Source organism: Antedon mediterranea, chromosome 6 (genome assembly GCF_964355755.1).
Source record: "Antedon mediterranea chromosome 6, ecAntMedi1.1, whole genome shotgun sequence".
In the NCBI taxonomy this organism is placed as follows: Eukaryota; Metazoa; Echinodermata; class Crinoidea; order Comatulida; family Antedonidae; genus Antedon; species Antedon mediterranea.
The window spans coordinates 23,889,907-23,911,097 of record NC_092675.1 but is presented as its reverse complement, the minus strand read 5'-3'; the positions used below and the strand labels follow the sequence as shown (position 1 = coordinate 23,911,097).

Below are 21,191 nucleotides of genomic sequence, written 5' to 3'. Positions count from 1 at the left end.
TCGAAAATTACAACGGAAAAGATAGGTCGTTAGGTAAGCAATTTATTTCACAATTTGTAGGCACTGTCCTTCGTCGCCCACATCTCTATTCTAAAACCTTGGGTCTGTCATTATCTATTCAGAAAATTCTGGCATTTGCCACTGTCATTGTAAACCAATTTTAATAACGATCATGTTCAAGTCACATTGGAGCATCTATTCAATGCATTGTTTTTGATTGGCTGATGCTGTGACTTAAAAGTAATTTAAATGTAATCATTCTCAACCTGGGGTAAGAAACTATATAAGGAATTTATTATAGGTAGGAGTGCATTTGTGGTTGGACTAACATGATTATAGTATAAATTACATGTTTATCATATGTAGGGCCAAATCAAACAAAATCAAAAGCTCTATGAAGAACAACAAGTATTAATATATTAATAGACAATAATGTGTAATGAAAGATGAATCAGACTGATGAATGAAATGAACTTTGTAGTAAGTGCAGGTACAGTTAGTTTCCCATTTGTGTGATTGCCATTAATATTATTTACCGTTATTTCTAATTGTGCTGATTACATAATTTTATCAGGGATTTTATCAGTAATTCCGTTATTTTATGTTTATTGTAAAAGGACATGGAGTGGCTTGGTGGTTCTGATGCTTGGCTACCACTCCAAGGGTCCTGGGTTCAATTTCCGTCAACATGGCAGGATTTTTTCTAAGGACAAAATTACAACTCCACTCCCAAATTCTTGTGTATATGTTTGTCTTGTGAACCTCTGAGGGTCCCAATGATCAGCAATTGCTGTATGGATCACCCTCATTAAATATGGTAAAAAAAAAACATGTAATCATAGTTTGCGTGAATATTATTACAATTAGAAAGACGTCAAATGATATTTATAGCAATCGTTTAGAGAACATCGAAATTAGAGAGTCATTGTCCATTTCTTATCACATGCCTATTTCACAAAATTGTCCGCTATAGTCAAAAGGGCAGATGCATCTAATTTCAAAAGTGTCGTCGCAAATTCCATTGTTTAAACAAATAATGTTGTTGCATGATGGTGTTTGTGTTGTAGGAGGCATACCTGTAATAAGATAGGCAAACGATAACTAAACAACTTTTTCATCTAAAGATATTGTATACAATAATAATACTGATAATAATATTTAAAATATATAATTTTCTATTGAGAAAGTATATAATGGGAGTACATTGTACATCACTACCAGAAAATATATTATTTGATTTTATTATGTATTTTCAATTATGGATTGCTGTTTATACTATAAATATTATACAATAGCATCTCATAGCCAAAAAAAATTAGTAGATTTAAGTAGTCGTAAGTAGAAATAGCTCTATTTTTAGTAGCCCTAATAGTTTTTAAGTAGACCTTTTTATCTCGCCTACTAAGGATTTTAACTCAATTAGTCAGCGAAGGAATGACTACTTCCCAGCTATTTAAAATAGATAGTTGATTAATAGTTACTGCCTATTAATTATTTGTTAACAGTCTATTGATAGATAGGTTATTGGTAGCCTTAGTATAGCTATTATAAGTAGACAGTTGATAGATATGATACTCATAGATTTCTAATATAATAGCTATCTGGTAGTCCATATCTATCTATTGTATAAAATAGATAGTTTATTAACAGTTACTGGCTATTATCAGTTTGTTTATGTCTATTAATAGGTTGCTGGTAGCCCATTGTATAGCTATTGTAAGTAGACAATAGATAGATGTATACAACTGTGTTACTCACAGATTTAAAATAGTGAAAATCTATCTAATACTACAGTGGGATTTTGAATTATGCTAATGAGGTAAAACCTATTAGGACCTATCTAAAATCTGCCTAAAATCTACTTATTAGTAGGTACCTTAATAGGTAGTAGAGCTATATCTATTAAGGCGATAACTTATAAGGCTAGTAGATATAGAGCTATATCTACTAAGACTTTTTGTTATGGGATAGAACCTAACATTATGAATATTTATTACCTGTACATGGCTTGTTTTCTATTATAATTGTTTTTGAATTATCGTACTAAGCCCAATATACCTTATAAAACCTATGTACATGTGTAGATTCTTTCTAGGTATGTATAGGTTTAATGTTAAACCTAGCGCCAACCAGAATATCCACAAGGAGTGGAAAAGTAACATGTATTTTCATCAGCTCAAAATTTCTAGGTATGTATAGGTTTAATGTTAAACCTAGCGCCAACCAGAATATCTCCATGCACTAAAACTCAAGAAACCTTGAGCATGCAAGAATTACTCATTCCTCCAATCCGTTGATGGTGTAGGTACATATGCCTGGTAATTTAACATAGGCCCTCTTTCTATAGATCTGAATTCCTCATTGATCAAATAAAATTTTACAAAATAAAACATTTCTTTAAAAAAATAAAACTAATTATATGAATAAACTAGATATAATCAAACCCAGACAATTTTCATTTTATGAAATATTTTTTTAAAAGGATAAAAACTGAAATATTAAAAAAAAAAGAAGTTACATTGTTACTTATTAATATGCGTCGTTATTAGTTGGTGCAGGAAAACAACAAAGATATTTCGTATTAAGCTCTGTCTACACTATTAAATTACTTTGCAATATGCTCATGGTAGTGATATGACATCATGTCCATATATGGGCACATCATATTTTTTTGTCACATAAAGTTTGATAGTGTAGACAAGGCTTCATTTAAAACATAATTGTTAAATATCTTTTAAAATAAATGTTTTTGTTAAATGAAATCTTGTGCCATTAAACAACTTACTTGTTGGCTCAACTGTTTCACAAAAGAACCCAGTATATCCTTGTGGACATGCACATCGGTAAAAACCTGATACTGTCACACATTGGCCACCGTTTTGACAATTAACATTACGACATGGATCAATTGCTGTGAATGATATAAATTCAAAGATAATGACAGAAATTATAATACACGTAGCAATACTGAATCACAAATCATAACAAACCGCATATTGGTGCTAATTTCCCTATGCTTATACAAAATGCCTTCTCAATGTTGCAACGATAATTAATAAATCCTGGCATATTTATAATATCATACACAGGTTAATACGGCCACAGGATTTGAAGTCTACACTATCAAACTAGTTTGACAAGAAGTGTCATGTGCTCAAATATGGTAGTGATATGCCCAAATATGGTAGTAATATGACATCATATTGTTCATATATGGGCACATCACATTGTTTTGTCACATAAAGTTTGATAGTGTAGGCAGAGCTTAAGATTGGTAAATAAGGTATGTTCCAGTGGTGTTGATTATGAAGACACATATTTACTTACCCAATTCACAGTTGATACCTTGATATTCAACAGCACAATCACATGTGTAGTCACTTCCAAATGCATTGCAGGTTCCACCATTTTGGCATGGGTTAATTGTACATGGGTCGATTACTAAAAATGACAAAAGTGCATATTAAATGACATGAAAATAATCAAATTCAATGTAAATATATTTTCCCATATGCTTATCATCTATATAATGTACATTTTTCAAGATAATTAGTTAAAGTGTTACTTTTTTAAATTGTGTTTTAAATTGTATTGTATTGTTTCTAAGCTCAGGAAAACAAATTGTATATATGTAATATTATGTGACAATAAATTGAATCTTGAATCTCCTGCATTACACCTGTGTTGGACTGAAACATTCCTCATATGCTAATATGTTATGAAAGAAATAATAATTTCATTCCAGAAAATAGAATTATCTAACATGTTCATGTACTAAAAATCAATTTCTTATATATCAAACAGTTTGGTGGTTAGGACATTTGACTACTATATCGAAAGAACTGTGTTCAATTCCAGATCAGAAAAACTCCATAGTCCACTAAAGGAGTACCTAGTTGAAAAATACTAGAGAGGATAAGGTGGTGTGAAAACTGGCCATCCTACCACACAATATCTAAAGCCTTGTCTACACTATCACACTTATATGAAAACAAAATGTGATGATCTCATATTATTACCATATTTGTGAATATTACTATATTTGGGCACATCACACTACAGTATTTTTGTCAAACTAGTTTGATAAGTGTAGACATAGCTTTTTGTACACCATTGAGTGTGAAACATTTACATACACCCGACGTAACCTTGTTCACTTTCTACTGCTATATCTACGCTTTTACCAATGTCCTTAGTAATTAATACTAATTTACCTATTTCACATCTCTGGCCAGAATAACCTGAAAAACACTCGCATCCATATACTGTTGATGTCACAGGTGTACATACGCCAGAATTCTGACATGGATCAAATCTACATGGGTCATCTGTAACAAATTGTTTGTGTTTATTAGAATAATCTTCAAAGCATGTTAAACATATATTAAGTACAGTAGAACTTCTCCTTTGGGACACACCCAAATTAATGGCCACGCCTATGCCATAAAACCTATGAGGGGCAATGTGTTTTAATACTATGACCAACCCAATTCACTGGTATTAAGGAGATATGTTGTGAGGTCCCAGGGGTACCCTTATTGTATCATGTCTATATTTTTTATTTATTTTATTTTATTCAATTTTCAGGCAAACAAAAAACATGACAACAAGACAGCGGTGCAGCACCCTGAGGATTGCCATGAGTGCAAAGCACTATCGAGATGGCTCTCCACATACTGCACTTGAACATATAAGTAAACAATAAAAATACAAAGAGATAAAAATTTAAAAATTGCGAGGCATCAAATTGAATGATATACTTACTAAATTCACAAAAATGATATACTTACTAAATTCACAATTGCTTCCAAAATATCCACTTCCACAGAAACATAAATATGAGGTAACATTGTGTTGGCAAGCTCCACCATTTAAACATGGAAAACTCTGACACGGGTTGATCTCAACTGAGAACAAACAAAATATTATGAAGTATGAAAAATTAAACAGAAGACTAACCATGGTATACAACAATGAAACTTTACTATTGCGATTTATTATACAAATAAACTGAATTTGAAAATAAAATATCGCATATGAAAAATACAATACATCACCTCCAGGAAAAAATCAAATAGCACCTTTAAATTGCTTGGCAACAATAACAATAAAAATGGCACTCAATATCGGAATTAACACAAAAAAAACCCCATTATTTCAGGCAGTTTTGTTCAATTAACATAAAAACAATCACTTGGCTCTTTTCTCCATTAAATAGAGCAGTCATTCTTTCAACGAATTAAATATTTGTACAATCATAGAGATATAATATCTCTATGGTACAATTCATTAATTATTTCAAATTTTTGTAATAATTTTATTGAGAAAATCACATCTGGAGCTGTAGGGATTAAGTGGTTTGTGGTGAGTGACTTACCTTGGGTGTCACAATGAGTTCCAGCCCATCCCAATTCACAAGTACAAATGTATGCGGTGTTTGTGTTACGTAGCTCACATTCTCCACCGTTCAGACATGGATTACTTCCACATGGATTGCCAGCATCTGAGATAAACAAAACCATATACTATCACAAAATATTCATTTTTTATTCACATCACTCACTTAAATATCGTTTTTGTTCAAAGGATTAAAAAGGGGCAGATACTAGACGTTGGAAATGGGGCCTGAACCAGTAATCTCCTCCTTTCAAAGAGGAAGTGGGGAAGTGAAGTGAATCTCTCTAAATGTCCCTTTAGAGTATACAGTTTCAATTCTTGTTTTTTCTATACATATACAATCATACAATATCTGAATATAAATAAAGTTGATTATACAAACATTAAATATTGTTTATTTCAAAATAGTTTCATAATGTAAAGAAAATGAAATTTGTTATTAAGAAAAGCTGAGATTATAATCTGAGATCAAAGGAAGAGAACATTGCAGAAAGAAGGCAAGCAAGCAGGGATGGGCAGACATTACAATACAAATAATACTATATATTACTAAATAGTGTGAAAATATACACAGTTGAAAAAAAAATGAAAATCATGTTAATGAAACTGAAGTTAAATAATATTAATTTTGCTGCCTTGGTTTTCTTCATTGAACTATAAAAAACAAATGATTCATAAGATTAAATTAGCATAAATTATTAAGTTAATTATGGTAATGAATATTTAAAGAACAATTATGAATTTATAACAAAATGTTTAAATACAATAAAATAGATTTACTTTTGAAGCAAACGCTTGATTCACACCAAACACACGACACAGATACTTTAGGCATGTCACAAGAGAAAGAATCAAAGCTCAGTGATGTATAGTCTCCAATGTGAACATATAATCAAACATGGCGGTTTATAGATTGAGGGCTTTGTGGTCAAATTTTTAATGTTGATTATTGAGACAAATTATCAATTCTAGTTGCTGACAGAATAATATTTTCTGATACCATCACAATTTCAGACTCGTGTTTGTTTTCAGATTGGTAAAAAGTGAAAAATATGTATTGTACATACTAACAGAACATATTGATCCAGTCCAACCAGGAGGGCAAGAACAGATAAACCCTGATGTTGTACGACTACATTCACCACCATTTAAACATGGAGATGAATCACATTCTTCTGAAATTGTTACAATTGTGAATAAAATGTTATTAGCAATAGGTTATACTAATTATAACATTGTAAATTAGTGGTAAACAGGTTTTCTTACCAATCACAATGCCCAAGTTTACAAAATCCTTGCTCTACCACATATCAGCATTTATGTCGCCATAGAAACGAAGCTTGTATGGGAAAATCAGTACCAAACAGAAAGGTACAAGTTAGTACGAGCTAGGCTTAACCTGATACCATACAGAAGCATGCTAGCATGGGTCAAGCTTAACCTGGTATCGCAGCAAGTGTGGGCCTAGTTTGACTGATACCATGCAGGATTGTATGGTGCAAATCTTTATCTGGACCAAGTTTAACCTGGAAGTACACAGAATCACAGCTAGTATGGGGCAAGTTTAACCCGGTACTACACAGGATCACAGCTAGTATGGGCCAAGTTTAACCTGGAATCACACAGGATTACAGCTGGTATGGGCTAAGTTTAACCTGGAACCACACAGAATCACAGCTGGTATGGGCCTAGTTTAAACCGGAACCACACAGAATCACAGCTGGTATGGGCCTTGTTTAAACCGGAACCACAAAAGATCACAGCAAGTATGAGCATAGTTTAAAGTTATGGTAGGGTTTGATTTACCTTCACTACAAGTAGATCCTGTCCATAAACTAGAACAAGAGCAAGCAAAACCTGTTGATGTCACACTACAAGTACCTCCATTCTGACATGGTGATGACAAGCAGCTATTGACTAAAACAAACATAGTGACTATTATTGAATAATGTTTTAATTAGTGGAAGCAAACACTTAAAAGTAACATGGAGCTCCATACATGGAAACATGCAATTATTAGGGAGGTTTCGCAACCTTATGAATACGATAATGAAAACGGATACGTCATACATTTGTGAAACTTTTGAGCTGATCCCCATTTCGTAAAGCGTATTCGTGTTGACCAACATCACCAGCCATATACGTAACTACAAAACGAGTATAGTTTTTGATCTATTTTGCACATTTTGCATTTGAATTAGGAAAGATTCATGATTATAATATAATTATACTCTTATTGAAAGTAATTTACTAAAGTAAATTGTGTGTTTGAAATGTGTGTTTGGCACTCGAACGACACGGACGTGTTTTTAATCGTGCTCCTCAGTGTGTTTGGAATTTCCGTTTTTCCAAGTGAATTTGACTTTGCTTTGGTGTTTTGGATGTATCCAGTCGTTATTATTTCACTTGTGAACATTCTTGATGGTCCTCACTAGCTTTGATGTTACGCTAGGCCTAGGCAGCCAAGCACCAAGCAACACGTACCTGCGCTTCGCTCAAATTTACCGCGGTCATATTTTGGACGGCGCCCTCAATACTTCGTTGCCATGCGAAACAAATTTTTACTGGCTTACGAAAAACAAATACGTGTGCGTGACGTATCCGTTTTTGTATTCGTAAGATTGCTAAACATCTCTATTATTACTGTAGCACACAACGTTTCAATTGTATGCACAACCAGGATTGGCTTGGACGTTAGAAATGGTGATGAATATGATGTTACCGATATGTACTGTAAATGTAAAGATACTTACTGTATTCACATGCGACACCTGTGAATCCTACTTGGCACTGGCAAGTAAAACCTGTAGTTGTTATAGTGCATTGACCTCCATTCAAACATGGTTCATCTATACAATAATTCACTGAAAAAAAGAAGTTTGTAATTAAAGTGATAAAAGTATAATATCGCAACACTGAAAAAAAAATGCTTCAAATATTGAAAACAAACATTTAAATACTTGAATAAAATATAAACATTTACTATATTCACAATGAGTTCCCAAGTATCCTCTACTGCATTCACAGCGATATGTGCCGTAGTCACTCAGAATACAAGTACCGTCTGTTTGACAAGGGAAACTTAAACAAAGATCATCTGAAAAAATAAGTAGTAAGACATAGAACAATCTATACTATATGAGAATGAATTGGTACGATTGTGTATTAAAATTAATTTCAATACAACTTTTTGCTATAGCAGCATGTATAAGACTGGAGTTGTACTGGGATGGTTTTAAACTGGATTTAAAAACCATCCTGGGACAGGTGTCTTGTCTTGGCTATAATACAAAAATGATCAGTTTCAGGATAGAGAACGAAGAAGCCCCTTACATTCTCTCATAAACGTAATGTGATGTCAGTGATCAGTCCACTTCCAAAACAAGTGTAATTGTCACATATGCCAACATTGCTAAACATGCAATTATTAATGTAGCACATAACGAATGTATGTATGCACAACAAGGATTTGCCTGGAAGTTAATATAATAATAATGGATTTCAGGAGAGAGAGCCAAAAAGACCCTACATTCTCACCTAATGTGATGTCAGTGATCCTGAAAAAACAAGTAATTGTCACATATGCCGATACAGTATGACCCTCTGTATTTGGTCTTCCAGTATAATCTAACTAAAAAATGTGGGTTATAATAATCCAGTGTTATACTTACAAACATCACAGTTAAGCCCAACATATCCGGTTGTGCAGTTACAAGAATAACCACCAGGCATTAGAGTACAAGGTGAACCATTTGAACAAGGGTTGCTGTCACAATAATCAGCTGAAAAACAACAAACCAAAAAAAACATTATTTAAACATACTGTAGTAAAAAAGCATTTCAAATAATGACAAGAAATCGTGATTTAACACTTTTCATCCTCAGTGGATCATCATTAGGAATGACAATTAAGAATGACAATAATCCACAGGAAGACAATACTATATGCAAATGAGGACTGATAAACAATAGCAAACATGCCTCATCAGCCCATGTCTTTTGAAAATTGCACTCAATACATTGTTGGGGTGCTGTAGGTGTGTAGTTTGTATCTTGGTGTTTAAAAGTTGACCAAAGTTTTCGTCAAGTGCATTTGTGTGAGTGTTGTGTGTGTTATCTAACTTGTACGCCTTAAAAGGTTAGGGCCATGCCTCATATTCAACAGATATTAATGTTATTATTCTAGACTTACTGAGTTCACAGTTGTCTCCAAGATGGGTATCAGTACATTGGCATATATAACCATCGCTTGTCAAAGAACATGTTCCATCAAAATAGCAAGGGTCACTTTGACAAAAATCCTCTACAAGAAAAAAAATCTGAACGTTAACTATTGATTACTTACTACCATAGAGAAATAAGTGAACTATATCTCTATGTTACTACTGATCTGTTGTGACATAGAATCCAAATTAAAAGAGAGGAAGTAGCACAAGTGACATCATTGACTTCATAAACACAACTTACCAATCTCACAATTGTTCCCAATAAATGGAACTATACAGGTACAAGTATAATTCTGAGTAGTGCTTAGTTGACATTCACCACCATTCGTACAAGGCTGTGTGTAGCAATAATCAACTAAAACAATTAAAAATAAAGAACTTGTATTAATTGAATGTATGAACTTATTTGATAAAACATGCAGAAATCAGTAAAGAGCCTTTCACACCTGTTTCGGCATGGTTCCAGTCCGGCGAATCAAATGCCAATGTTTTTTTTTCATAATGCTCCACATGGCTATGCGGCAATCGATATGCGCGTAGCTGTGTAAAAACTGACGTTCGATTGGATTTGCCAGTGCCGAAATGGAACCGTACCAGAACAAGTGTGAAAGATCCTTAATAGGGTTAACCAGACCATTTGCCTAGATTGGTGTTCCCACCAACTTAGGTTAAGCATTCTCAGAACAGAGTTAAACTTATCCGAATAATATGCAAATTATTTAAAAAAATGCTTGTGTGATAGGTCAACTTCCGTGTCGATATAACACCGATGTACTTTCAATAACTCTGATAGATTTTAAATTTAACTCCGATAGGTTTCATAATAAATGTAATGTTAGACAAGTGATATACCTTACTACTGGATTATAATTATTATTATATATATATTTTTTGTATTTGAACAAAGAAAAAAACTAAACTACAAGATTGTATTGAACACCCAATAAGGAGATTTTTTGAATCAGTTGCAAATGCTATGTCGATTTTATGTTTTATGCTTGGATGCATTCATTTAATGGTTTGTCATCTAGCAAAGAAGAAAATAGTGTTTGTACAGTATTCATACTTTGTGCACATGAGGTTCCAAGAAATCCAGCTTCACAATCGCATACAAAGTTTGTAGGTAACAGATAACAGGTGCCATTATTGTAGCATGGATTGTCAAAACAGAAATCCTCTAAGAAAAATAAAAACAATGTCAATGTCATTTCGGTCGATCACTGATTTGAATGATTTAACAACCTCATCGCCATATCAAATATGCTTTTGAGAAAAGAATGATCAAATGCTGCAAATATTTACTTATTTATTTTTAAGCATAATTTCTTCTCTCACCTATTTCGCAGTGAATACTAATGAAGCGACCTTCTGAACAATTGCAGATATACCCTTCATCTTCTAAAATGCATGGTGAACTATTTTGACATGGGTTGCTGAAACAGAAATCCTCTGAAAAAAAAGTATAAAAAAAACAATAAACACAATTATGAATTTGAAATTTCCTTGTGTGGTTGTGTGGATTATAGAATTGCTTTTTAGTTCTTTGAAATTGAATGTGCTATCTCTGTCAATTTGTTTTAAACACTTTAGGTAGGATAGTCTGCTGATGGTTAAATATTATAAGGGCAATTATTCTGCATACATAGTTTTTAATAAATAACATATTTCATTTTACAATGTTAAATCTGAATAAAATTGGAAACATTTCAGGGGCGGATTTGATAAAGAGAAAGCTGATATAGGCCTAGAGACAAATCCTCTAGCGGGGTTCGAGAGAATATTTTTCTAGACACCCACCACCAGCAGAGATTGCATTTGAGGCATCATATAAATGTCTGAATATAGGCCTAGTTTAGGCCCCTAGTGGGTTTTATAAACCAAAAATATTATGAAATCAGTTATGGAATTGCACTTTAAAACATCATCTGGTCTGCTGACTGTATTTTAGACAGTCTGTTTTTAAATTATTATTATATTAATTATTGTTAATTATGACAGCTCCGAGTTTAGCATCACAACACATGATATAATGTGACTATTTATTAAGTATTGTTGTGAGTGTGACCTTTTTTAGGCCTAAAATAGGCCTAAGCCTAACTGGCTAGCTAGGCCAGGGTGTTTTATAGGCTAGCCTAGGCCTACCTACCTCCCTCTCCCTGCCTGCTGAAGGATAACTACTAGCCTAGGCCCTAGCTAGCCTAGTAGTAGGCCCTACTAGCTAGGCCTAGGCCCAGGCTAGTAGGGTGTAGAGTAGTATAGTAGGCCACAATCCTACGAGACGTCCTACTAACTAGGCTAGCCTGTTATGTAGTGAGCCAGGACCAACCAACCAAACGGCAGCCTTAACCAAGCTAGCCTAGCCAACCATGTATGGAGTTTAATAAATAAAATCACTGGGCTAGGCCTAGGCTCTAGGCTAAGCCTAAGCTAGCATAATTTCGTCTTGTTGACGACTACCTTCCTTGAGGGAATCGGACATGTGTGGACCACCACCAGACGATCGGTCGGTGGTGGCGTGCGCACGTGTCAGGGTGTTTTCTCATTGGTCAGAAGTTCATTATCGGTTTCATTTTTGTAAAAGTTTTCCGGAGATTAAATATCGTCCAGAAATAATCAATTGAACTAGATAAAGATGGAGTTATAATATAACTACATGTGTGGCATTATATTATTATTATTGTTATTATTATTATTATTGTAGGTATTGTTTTTTTATATTTCAATATAGAGAGTAAAGCCTATTAAACGGAGAATCGCTGTAAGCTATAGGTATGACGTAAGCCTACGTATAACATCTTGCTATATATTACCATTGTTTGTTTGGATTTTTTGGTACAGTATGTCACGATAGCAAATTGTAGACTAATTAGATACATATCGCAAAATTAATCTTATAAGGTTGTTATAATTTTAAAATAACATTAAAAATCACATACTTACATTAGTACGTCTGTTATGTGCAGTGAAGTCACGACGTGAGAAAATTAAACACTTCAGAACATGCAATATGCCTAATCGTTAATTCAAAGTGTGTTGGGTTAATACAAAAGAAAATTGTGTTAGGACAAACAAGCCTAAAAAAGTAAAAGTATATTAGTAATTAGTAGGCCTACATTATATGTAAATCACACTGTAAATCAAACACACACATACACAATATGATTATTTCAGCCTCACCTATTTCACAAAATGTACCTATAAATCCATCTGCGCATGTGCATGATGCTGTGTCACTGTATATTGAGCATGTACCAGAGTTCTGGCACGGCTCGGGTAGACATGGGTTGTCTGTTATAGATTATAAAATAGATGGGAATAAAAAGAGTAAAGTTAAAGTAAAATGTGTATTGCATTCATTTTAACATTGCGCAGTAGGTAATCTGTATTTTTTGCATTTGAAGAAAAGTGGATTCTGGTAGGACCGGAAATGGATTGAGGAAAATTTAGTTCAGAAAATGTTCTGCTACGGCCAATTCAATATCATAGCGTACATAAGGTTGGCACTGGTAGCGACTTTCTTATTTTGTTTGCGCTGAATAATAGGCTTAATTTAGATATGAGCTAGTTAGGCATAGTAAAAACCACACAAAATCTAAGATGTAGTACTATTACCGAATTGGAGAATCCACTGCATATACTGTGTAGCCTACATGACATATATTTGATGATAATGATTATATTTTTTTACTGGAGATTATTGTGTTGCATGAAATTTTCCAAACTATTTGAATTACAATCGCCAGATGAACTCCAGATCGTAATTCTGGAATAAATGTTAGCGCGATTGATTCTTCATGTTGCTGGTTAGGAAACAATCACTAGTGTACGCGACACATTGTTTTAAAATCATGAAACAAAATCAATATGATTGTATTGGTTGATTTGAACTCTATATATTATTGTGTTCCTAGTTTGTATCACACCTGTATCACAATTGACACCAATCCAGCCCACAGCACACTCGCATCTATACCCGGGATCAGTCAGGATACAAGGAGATCCATTCTGACAAGGGCTTGAATCACATGCTGCTTCTAAATAAAGGCATTCAAGGCAATTACAAATTGTTAATTGTAAAAGTATTGCTCGTAAAAATGTAGTAATAACTTTATATTATAATCGCCCTTAAACATCATATATGTTTACATGCAATCTCCTTCGTTACGTAAGGTAATTGAAACTGTTACTATTACTTTTATCCATACAATATTGACGAATATATTTTGAAATAGAGATAGAGAAATAATACGGTAATATAGAATAAACCACAGAGCGTTTCACATTTCTCACTCAAATCTGTTGCGTTACCTGCAAAGAAGGAAATCTATGAATATAACGTATACTTACGATTGTTCATCTAACCGACTTAAAAGAAAAATACTGTGAACAATATTCCACAAGTTGGAAGCTGTTTTGAAATAAATCTACAACAACGATTGTATAATAATCAGTGAAAGAGAAGTAGTACAACTATAGACAAGGGAGAGAATGCAGTATAGGAAGCAAGCAAGCAAATGTGTAGGCCTATACATAACAAGTACAGATAATGTGTTACCTATGGTGCAAGTATCACCCGTCCATCCTACTGGACATTGACACGTGTACGAGGTGAGCCCATTCAAATTGCACGTACCACTATTTTCACATGGATTAGGAAAACAAGGGTTGTCTGAAAAAAACAACCATAATTTGTAGAATATCAAAGTCGGAATCGTTAGACATTTCTTAGAGTAGTTGTTTTGCAAAAAAAAAAGGTTTCTCTCCGGTATGAAACGCAATCGGTCATATATTAAATAAAGGCCTAGTTGAGTATGGAAGTAACGAGTTTAGAAATATAGAATATGTTGAAACTTTGAATTAAAATAATTTTGAAAACAACTCCGTCTCAAAAATGTATATTTAAAACATCTCAGTATGAGAAATCAAGTTGTTTTACTAAGATTATTTATAGGACAATATATATATATATATATATATATATATAGGCCTAATTATTAATTTGTCCAAGTACGCTCACTTGCACTGATGAAGGGCTAGTGTTGCCCGAAAGTTCTGCTAATTTTTCTGGCTGTTTTACTTTATTGTTTTGATTTAGCATTTTGCTTATTTCATTGTGTATATCCATTCAGATCCAGCCACTGATACCCACAGCATTATCATTATTGTCAGTAATTTGCCTTGGGATTTATATATATAATTAGGCCTATTCAATCTTTTGATATTTTGAAAAGTTTTCTTCTTATACAAAATATAGTTTTCTTTTAGAAATATTCTAGGCCTATAATTTGAAAGGTCGTGAAATTGACATAAAATGAAACTGAATTGTTAACGATATTAATATTTACGCCTACCAATAGAAATATTCAGGTTATTATTCATTTTTATTTAGCTAGATCTAAACTGCGTTAAATATGTTTTTACAGGTTATTAATGGACATAGCGACATGAGAGCCACTTAGGCGGAAGATACCGTCTCTGGAAACGACAGTTATTTCTTGGATTGGTAAGGCTCTTTGATATATGAAGTAGAATCACCAATTATCTCAAGAAATATGAAAATAAAATGAAAATCTGAACAAGCTATTCGTACCTTGATCACAATTAAATCCTATGAAATCATCAGTACAATCACAATTATAACCTGTTGACACCAACTCGCATACCCCATTATTTTGACATGGATTTTGGTAGCAAAAGTCAACTGAAAAATAAAAATGAGATCATTACGTTACACTATAATACGTGTTTACTTTATTTAGTAATCAATAATGGGCTAGTGTTGCCCGAAAGCTCTGATAATTTACTTTATCGTTTTGATTTAGCTTTTTGCTTATTTTATTTTGTATCTTCATTGAGATCCAGCCACTAATACCCACAGCATGTTTTCAGTAATTTACCTTTATAATAATTTATATATGTAAATGTAAATTAAAATTTAACCGACTACGGTAGTTTTCCTATCACCTCAATATCATACAGTCACAATGTTAACGTTTAAATTACCTGAGTTGCAAGTTTCACCAAGAAATCCATCGACACAAATGCACGTATAGTCACCAGCACCGTCATGTGAACACGTTCCTCCATTAAGACATGGGCTACTCAAAACACATGGGTCACCTAAATAAGCAGGATGTACACGTAGATACCTAATTCATAGATTTTACTACATCAGAGCCACTACACGGCATAACAGTTTTTAAAGTTCAAGAGGGAGATTGGTGGGAGCTACTAATGATTAATTATTGTAATAAATTTAGAAATATCGAATTAATATATTTTAAGATACGTCACACACAATAAGTATAACTGTAGTTGCACTACCACTTTAAAGATGTATTGTTCCCCCAAAAACAGGAAAAATGAAGATTATTTAAATCAGACTTAAAATAGGTTATTTTGTAGTTTTAATAAAGTTAATCACTTTCGCAGAAAAAAATGTTTTTAATTATAAAATAACATAATAAATTGTTAAATTCAACCAAAAATCCAATGGCTGGCAGTCAATTTGACAATGTTTTGCTTTAAATTACAGTTTTTTCAGGTAAATCATTTTTTTTTTAGATCTAATTTTTTGTCAAAATGGATAACTATTATGTGACATTAAAATGGCATATTTAACACACAAAAAATTTTTTCAGGGGGACAATACATCTTTAAGTCAGTTTTAGAAGCTTATTTCCTGTAGGCCTAAGTTGTAAAAAATAGGTTAAAGTAATATGAGTACCTAATAAATAAGAAAAATCAAGAGAAGAAGGCAAAACATACTACTATTATTATAAAGGTGCCATAGCAAAAATATGAAACATTTAACAATAAATCCTAAAGTAGAAATATATACCAATATCACAGAATTCGCCCGAGTAACCAGTCGGACAGTTACAACTGACACTTGACACAGAAGCTACGCATACTCCACCATTTTGGCAAGGATCTCCAACACAACCATTAGCTAACAAAAAGAAAACAATTCATTCAAATGTTGTTTCAAAATCAATAATTCAAAGTATTATGTTCACTTCTAAATTTAACCTTCCTCAAGCAGTGTATATTTACTTTTCTCGTGATTTGAAGATCCCATATATTTTTTCATTACAACTTAGCTCTAGTCTACTAGTCTTGCGATGTGTACTGCCCCTTTCAATTTCGTATCTTTCAGAAATGTCTTTAACTTTCGCTACTTTTATTATTTTGGTAAGCTGGACTTTAATCAGCGTGTACAATTCTTGTTGTTAATCACTATACTATACTACTATAAGCCAATAAAAGAGTGATATCCGCATTTCGCTTCGCATTTAAATGAATTATAAAATCCATTTAATAACATTCTAGCAGGTAAAGTACATCGTACCTGTGTCACATATGATTCCGATCCAACCAACTGCACATTGACAAGTATAGCCAATAGACGAGGCTACAATGCAGGTTGCACCATTTACACACAGATTATTTAAGCATGTATCAACTTTAAAGAAACATAAACTAAATTAGAGAGTAGTTGCGTTTTATAGTAAAACAAAATTATTTAAATAGCCTAGTTAAAAATAGCCATGCTGGAATTCAGTTGATATAGCAGTTGTATTTGTATGTATTCGACCATTCGTTATCTGGCTGCAGCTTAACGAAGGCCCACCAAACAAAAAATATATAATAAAGAGTAAAGCTCTGTCTACACTATCAAACTTTATGTGTCAAAAAAAATGTGATGTGCCCATGGACATGATGATGTCATAGCACTACCATATTTATGCATAGCACTACCATACTATTACATCAAAATTTGTTTGATAGTGTAGACAAGGCTTAATACTAATTCGAGTTTAGGCCTGTTTACCTTGTTGACAAGTGTCGCCTATAAAACCAACAGGGCAGTCACATGTGAATGAGGCACCGTCATTCCCATCAGTACAAACCCCATTATTTAAGCACGGCGAGGTATTGCAGCTACCTGTTTATCAATGAAGATAATACTATTGTATTAGTACATAAGTGAATTGGTATTCGGATCAATGTTAATATATTTACACGCTGCTTAACTCATTAACCCTGCAAAATGTGCAATCTTTTTTTTGTAAAGGTAATTCATTCTCTTTTAACTGAATTATAAAATCTACAGAAATAGACTATAATGGGGCACGTTTAATAGGAAATGGATCACTAAATAATTTGGAGGAGGGCTATTTTAAAAATTAGCTTCATTTCTATGTTTTGTGTTAATGAAATACACTTATATTACCTTCTGTGCATGTAGTTCCAGTCCACGAGTCTACACAGTCACAAACGAAGAATGTGTTGAGATTATTGCATACTCCTTTATTTTGACATGGATCACTGGCACATGTATCACCTGGTTAAATACAATGATAATAACAATAGATTATATTGGTAACATCACATACAGACACACACATTTACGCTGACGCCAAAGATGTGCGGCCTGATTGTCAAATTTCATCAATGATGATCTGTTGAATTGTTCTAGTTAATATTTGTAATAACAATTTAAGAAAAAAAAAGAAAAAAATACAATTTATCTTATCTTAGTCATTGAACAAAAAAGTTAAGTTCCCAAATAGAATAAAATGAGAAAAGTATAAAGAATAATAGCAATCTGTCTATGTATTCAATTCAACACTGACCAGAAAGTAAGTAAGAACATGATTATTATAAATGGCGAAAAAACACTGGAAAGGTCAAGTTTGCGGTACACTATGGACTCGTTTCTAATAAGGAAGATTTAAATACCGTATTTTAAACGGTATTTCTCGATCGTCAAATTACGATTTTTAAAAAGGTTTTTGTTGAGTACCATTGCAATCTTTTCTTGTACCGATTCTAAAAATTTCTTTTTTGAGAGTTTTCAATAGAAACAGGTCTCATTTTGTTTCCATACAAGTAAAGGGTTGAAAGCAACTTGCCGAAAAGTCGAGGTCGAGACATTCTAAAACTCACTTAATAGCAGTGCTTCCATTATAGAAATACATGAAGTGTACCGCTAACCCGAATAATTTATGCCTACCAAAAACACATTTGTTTGTTCAAGTGTGTTTATTAGTTTGCTTTAAACCAGTTATACCATGTAGAAATTAGATTACTCCATCTATTGACACATTCCATCATTGTCTTTTATTTCTAACATTGATCATTTTGTATATTGATTTGTGTGACTCAAGTTTGTTTGAAATACAGTACTACAATTAGCTGTTGCCTCTGATGTATGTATCTAATGTAAATATGATAAAAAATAGTAATAATAAGTATTAACAAATTGTCTTTTGCGAGTCGTCTACCAGATCTTAAAAATTAAAAAGTCATATTTTAGAATAAAACCTTTACCACCATGCATCACATGCCTTTTAATAATAATTAAAGGAAAAGGAGGGAAAATAATAAAATTAGAAAGAAACGTGTAAACTGTTACTTTGAATAAGTGTTTGGCATGTTTCCCCTTCATAGTTTACTAAACAGTCACACTTGAAACCTGTTACACTACTACTATCATCGCTACAAACACCTCCGTTTAAACAAGGGTTAGGAACACAAGGCAGGCCTAGAAATAAATAACGAGCCAGCAAATATGGTTACCATTAGTAATTATTGTATTAATCATCATTGTCGCCATTTTATGCTTACATTCTTTATTTTATCATACAAGAGAAAATCACATTGTTTGGCTTATAATAATGAAAAGCAATATTTAAAAAAGATATTATTAATAATATTAAAATTCTTACTAAAATCCTAAAATATATATTTAAAAAAATCTACATAGCATATTGTACGGCAGAACGACGATCAAAATGATTGAGTACAATTTGGAGAGATTCGTCGTCTAAAAATAACTCTATAACCTGGCTGGTTAATATGTCATTTCTTACTGCAGGCCTTCAAACATTTCGGTGATGCACGATATGTCATCGTCAGATACTCTATATACTGCTAATACTCCTCATATCGTAATTATAGCAGCCTATTCAATTGTATAGGCATACTGCTACTTACCAATAACATTGGTAAATCATTTATAGTTACGTCGAAAATAGATGCAATGACATGGTGATGATAATTGTCTGTACTTAGCTATTGTAAACATTAAATCAGAAACAACAAAATGTTATTGGAACAGGCTTACAAATAGTTATAATTTATAAACTAATTTCTTAATTAACGCCCGAATTGATAATAATTGCCAAGAAATAAGAATGCACTGCAAAAATGCAATTAATGTAATCTTTCATTTTCTATTCTATCAACTGTTTCCTCTAAGGTCATAATGTTTACTAATTATACCTGGTAAATATTACTCAAATACTTTAACACGTGTTTCTTATATTCTGCATTTTACTCAATGATAATGGTTGAAGGTTACAATTCTCCGTTAATGGAAACATTTCAGTTTAGTAATTCGAGGGACAGCTACAGCATTCAGGATATGGTTCGCACCCTGGATCGCAACAGTGAATACTATCATCAGAATCCAACAACACGCTTTCTCTGATCTGAATTTTTTCCGTTTCACTTATCCATAGTTTTTCAATTTCGAGTAGGATAAACTTGTATTCAGTTAAATTCCCCAAGTTATTACGCTCGCTGGGGTCAAGAAGGAGGTCAAACAAAAGTGGAAAATTCATGATTTCTTCAATAGATTGACAATCTTTTTTAGAGAAATTCTCATTAATACTTTTATATTTATCATTTCGAAAAGCAACTGGTAGACTACTAGATACATAATAAAGCATAGAATTCCGCTTAGACTTTCCATTATTTAGAATTGCATCAGAAAAATCAAAACCATCCAGTGTGACGTCGAAGTCCTCTGGTGAAGAGAGGAGAGTAAGGAGTGTTGGCCAGATGTCAAGAAGACTAAAAAACTGTGTTGAAATTCCACTAGAAATTTTACCTTTCCAATATGCTATTGTAGGAACACATGTCCCACCTTCAAAGGGGAGACCTTTACCACAAGCCATGACGCCGGAGGAACCACCTTCTTCGTATAGGCTTATACTTGGTCCATTATCTGATGTTAAAATGATCAATGTATTTTCAATCACCCCGCTTTTCTTTAGTTCATCCATCACTTCTCCTACTTGCCAATCTAGTTTTGCCACAGAATCCGTGTAAACACCGCCTTTTGTAGAATTTCTAAATTCTTTACCAGCAAAATGAGGGGTATGCGGTTGAAAAAATGAGTACATCAGAAAAAATGGAGTGTCTGTACAAGAGTATTTTTGAATCCAACTACATGCTGTCCTTGCCTGCCTTGCACTTAAAACGGTTAAATCTACATGGTTGCTCAATGATTGTGTCTCCAGACAACAGCTGACAAGGAGCAGCATCGTCTAAACATCCTGAGGAGCAGTCGTCTTTGGGATAGAAACATGTGATGCAAGGACAATCATGATGTGAATAAGGTATCCCAAAATACTCATCAAAACCATCACGTAAAGAAAGAAATTCTTTGTGGCGTCCAACACCAAGATGCCATTTACCAATAAGAGCAGACTTCTTCTCTGGTATTGTGACTTCTTCATGAGGTAATCCTCCGGTTGTTGATTGCGTAAATACGGA

At 33.1% G+C, this 21,191-nt stretch overlaps 1 protein-coding gene across 1 annotated transcript in view; it reads right to left on the bottom strand.

Moving 5' to 3' along the window:
- Positions 1 to 21,191, bottom strand: part of LOC140052511 (uncharacterized) — a gene marked incomplete at its 5' end in the record, with an annotated part of 59,086 nt that overhangs the window by 27,760 nt on the left and 10,135 nt on the right. The window contains 14 exons of the mRNA XM_072098118.1: positions 948 to 1,076; positions 2,786 to 2,911; positions 3,328 to 3,441; positions 4,215 to 4,328; positions 4,791 to 4,907; positions 5,378 to 5,503; positions 14,179 to 14,292; positions 15,214 to 15,324; positions 15,627 to 15,743; positions 16,465 to 16,575; positions 16,975 to 17,088; positions 17,458 to 17,571; positions 17,860 to 17,970; positions 19,045 to 19,173. Coding sequence (XP_071954219.1) covers positions 948 to 1,076; positions 2,786 to 2,911; positions 3,328 to 3,441; positions 4,215 to 4,328; positions 4,791 to 4,907; positions 5,378 to 5,503; positions 14,179 to 14,292; positions 15,214 to 15,324; positions 15,627 to 15,743; positions 16,465 to 16,575; positions 16,975 to 17,088; positions 17,458 to 17,571; positions 17,860 to 17,970; positions 19,045 to 19,173 — 1,647 coding nt within the window. The remainder of the gene's footprint in view (positions 1 to 947; positions 1,077 to 2,785; positions 2,912 to 3,327; positions 3,442 to 4,214; positions 4,329 to 4,790; positions 4,908 to 5,377; positions 5,504 to 14,178; positions 14,293 to 15,213; positions 15,325 to 15,626; positions 15,744 to 16,464; positions 16,576 to 16,974; positions 17,089 to 17,457; positions 17,572 to 17,859; positions 17,971 to 19,044; positions 19,174 to 21,191) is intronic.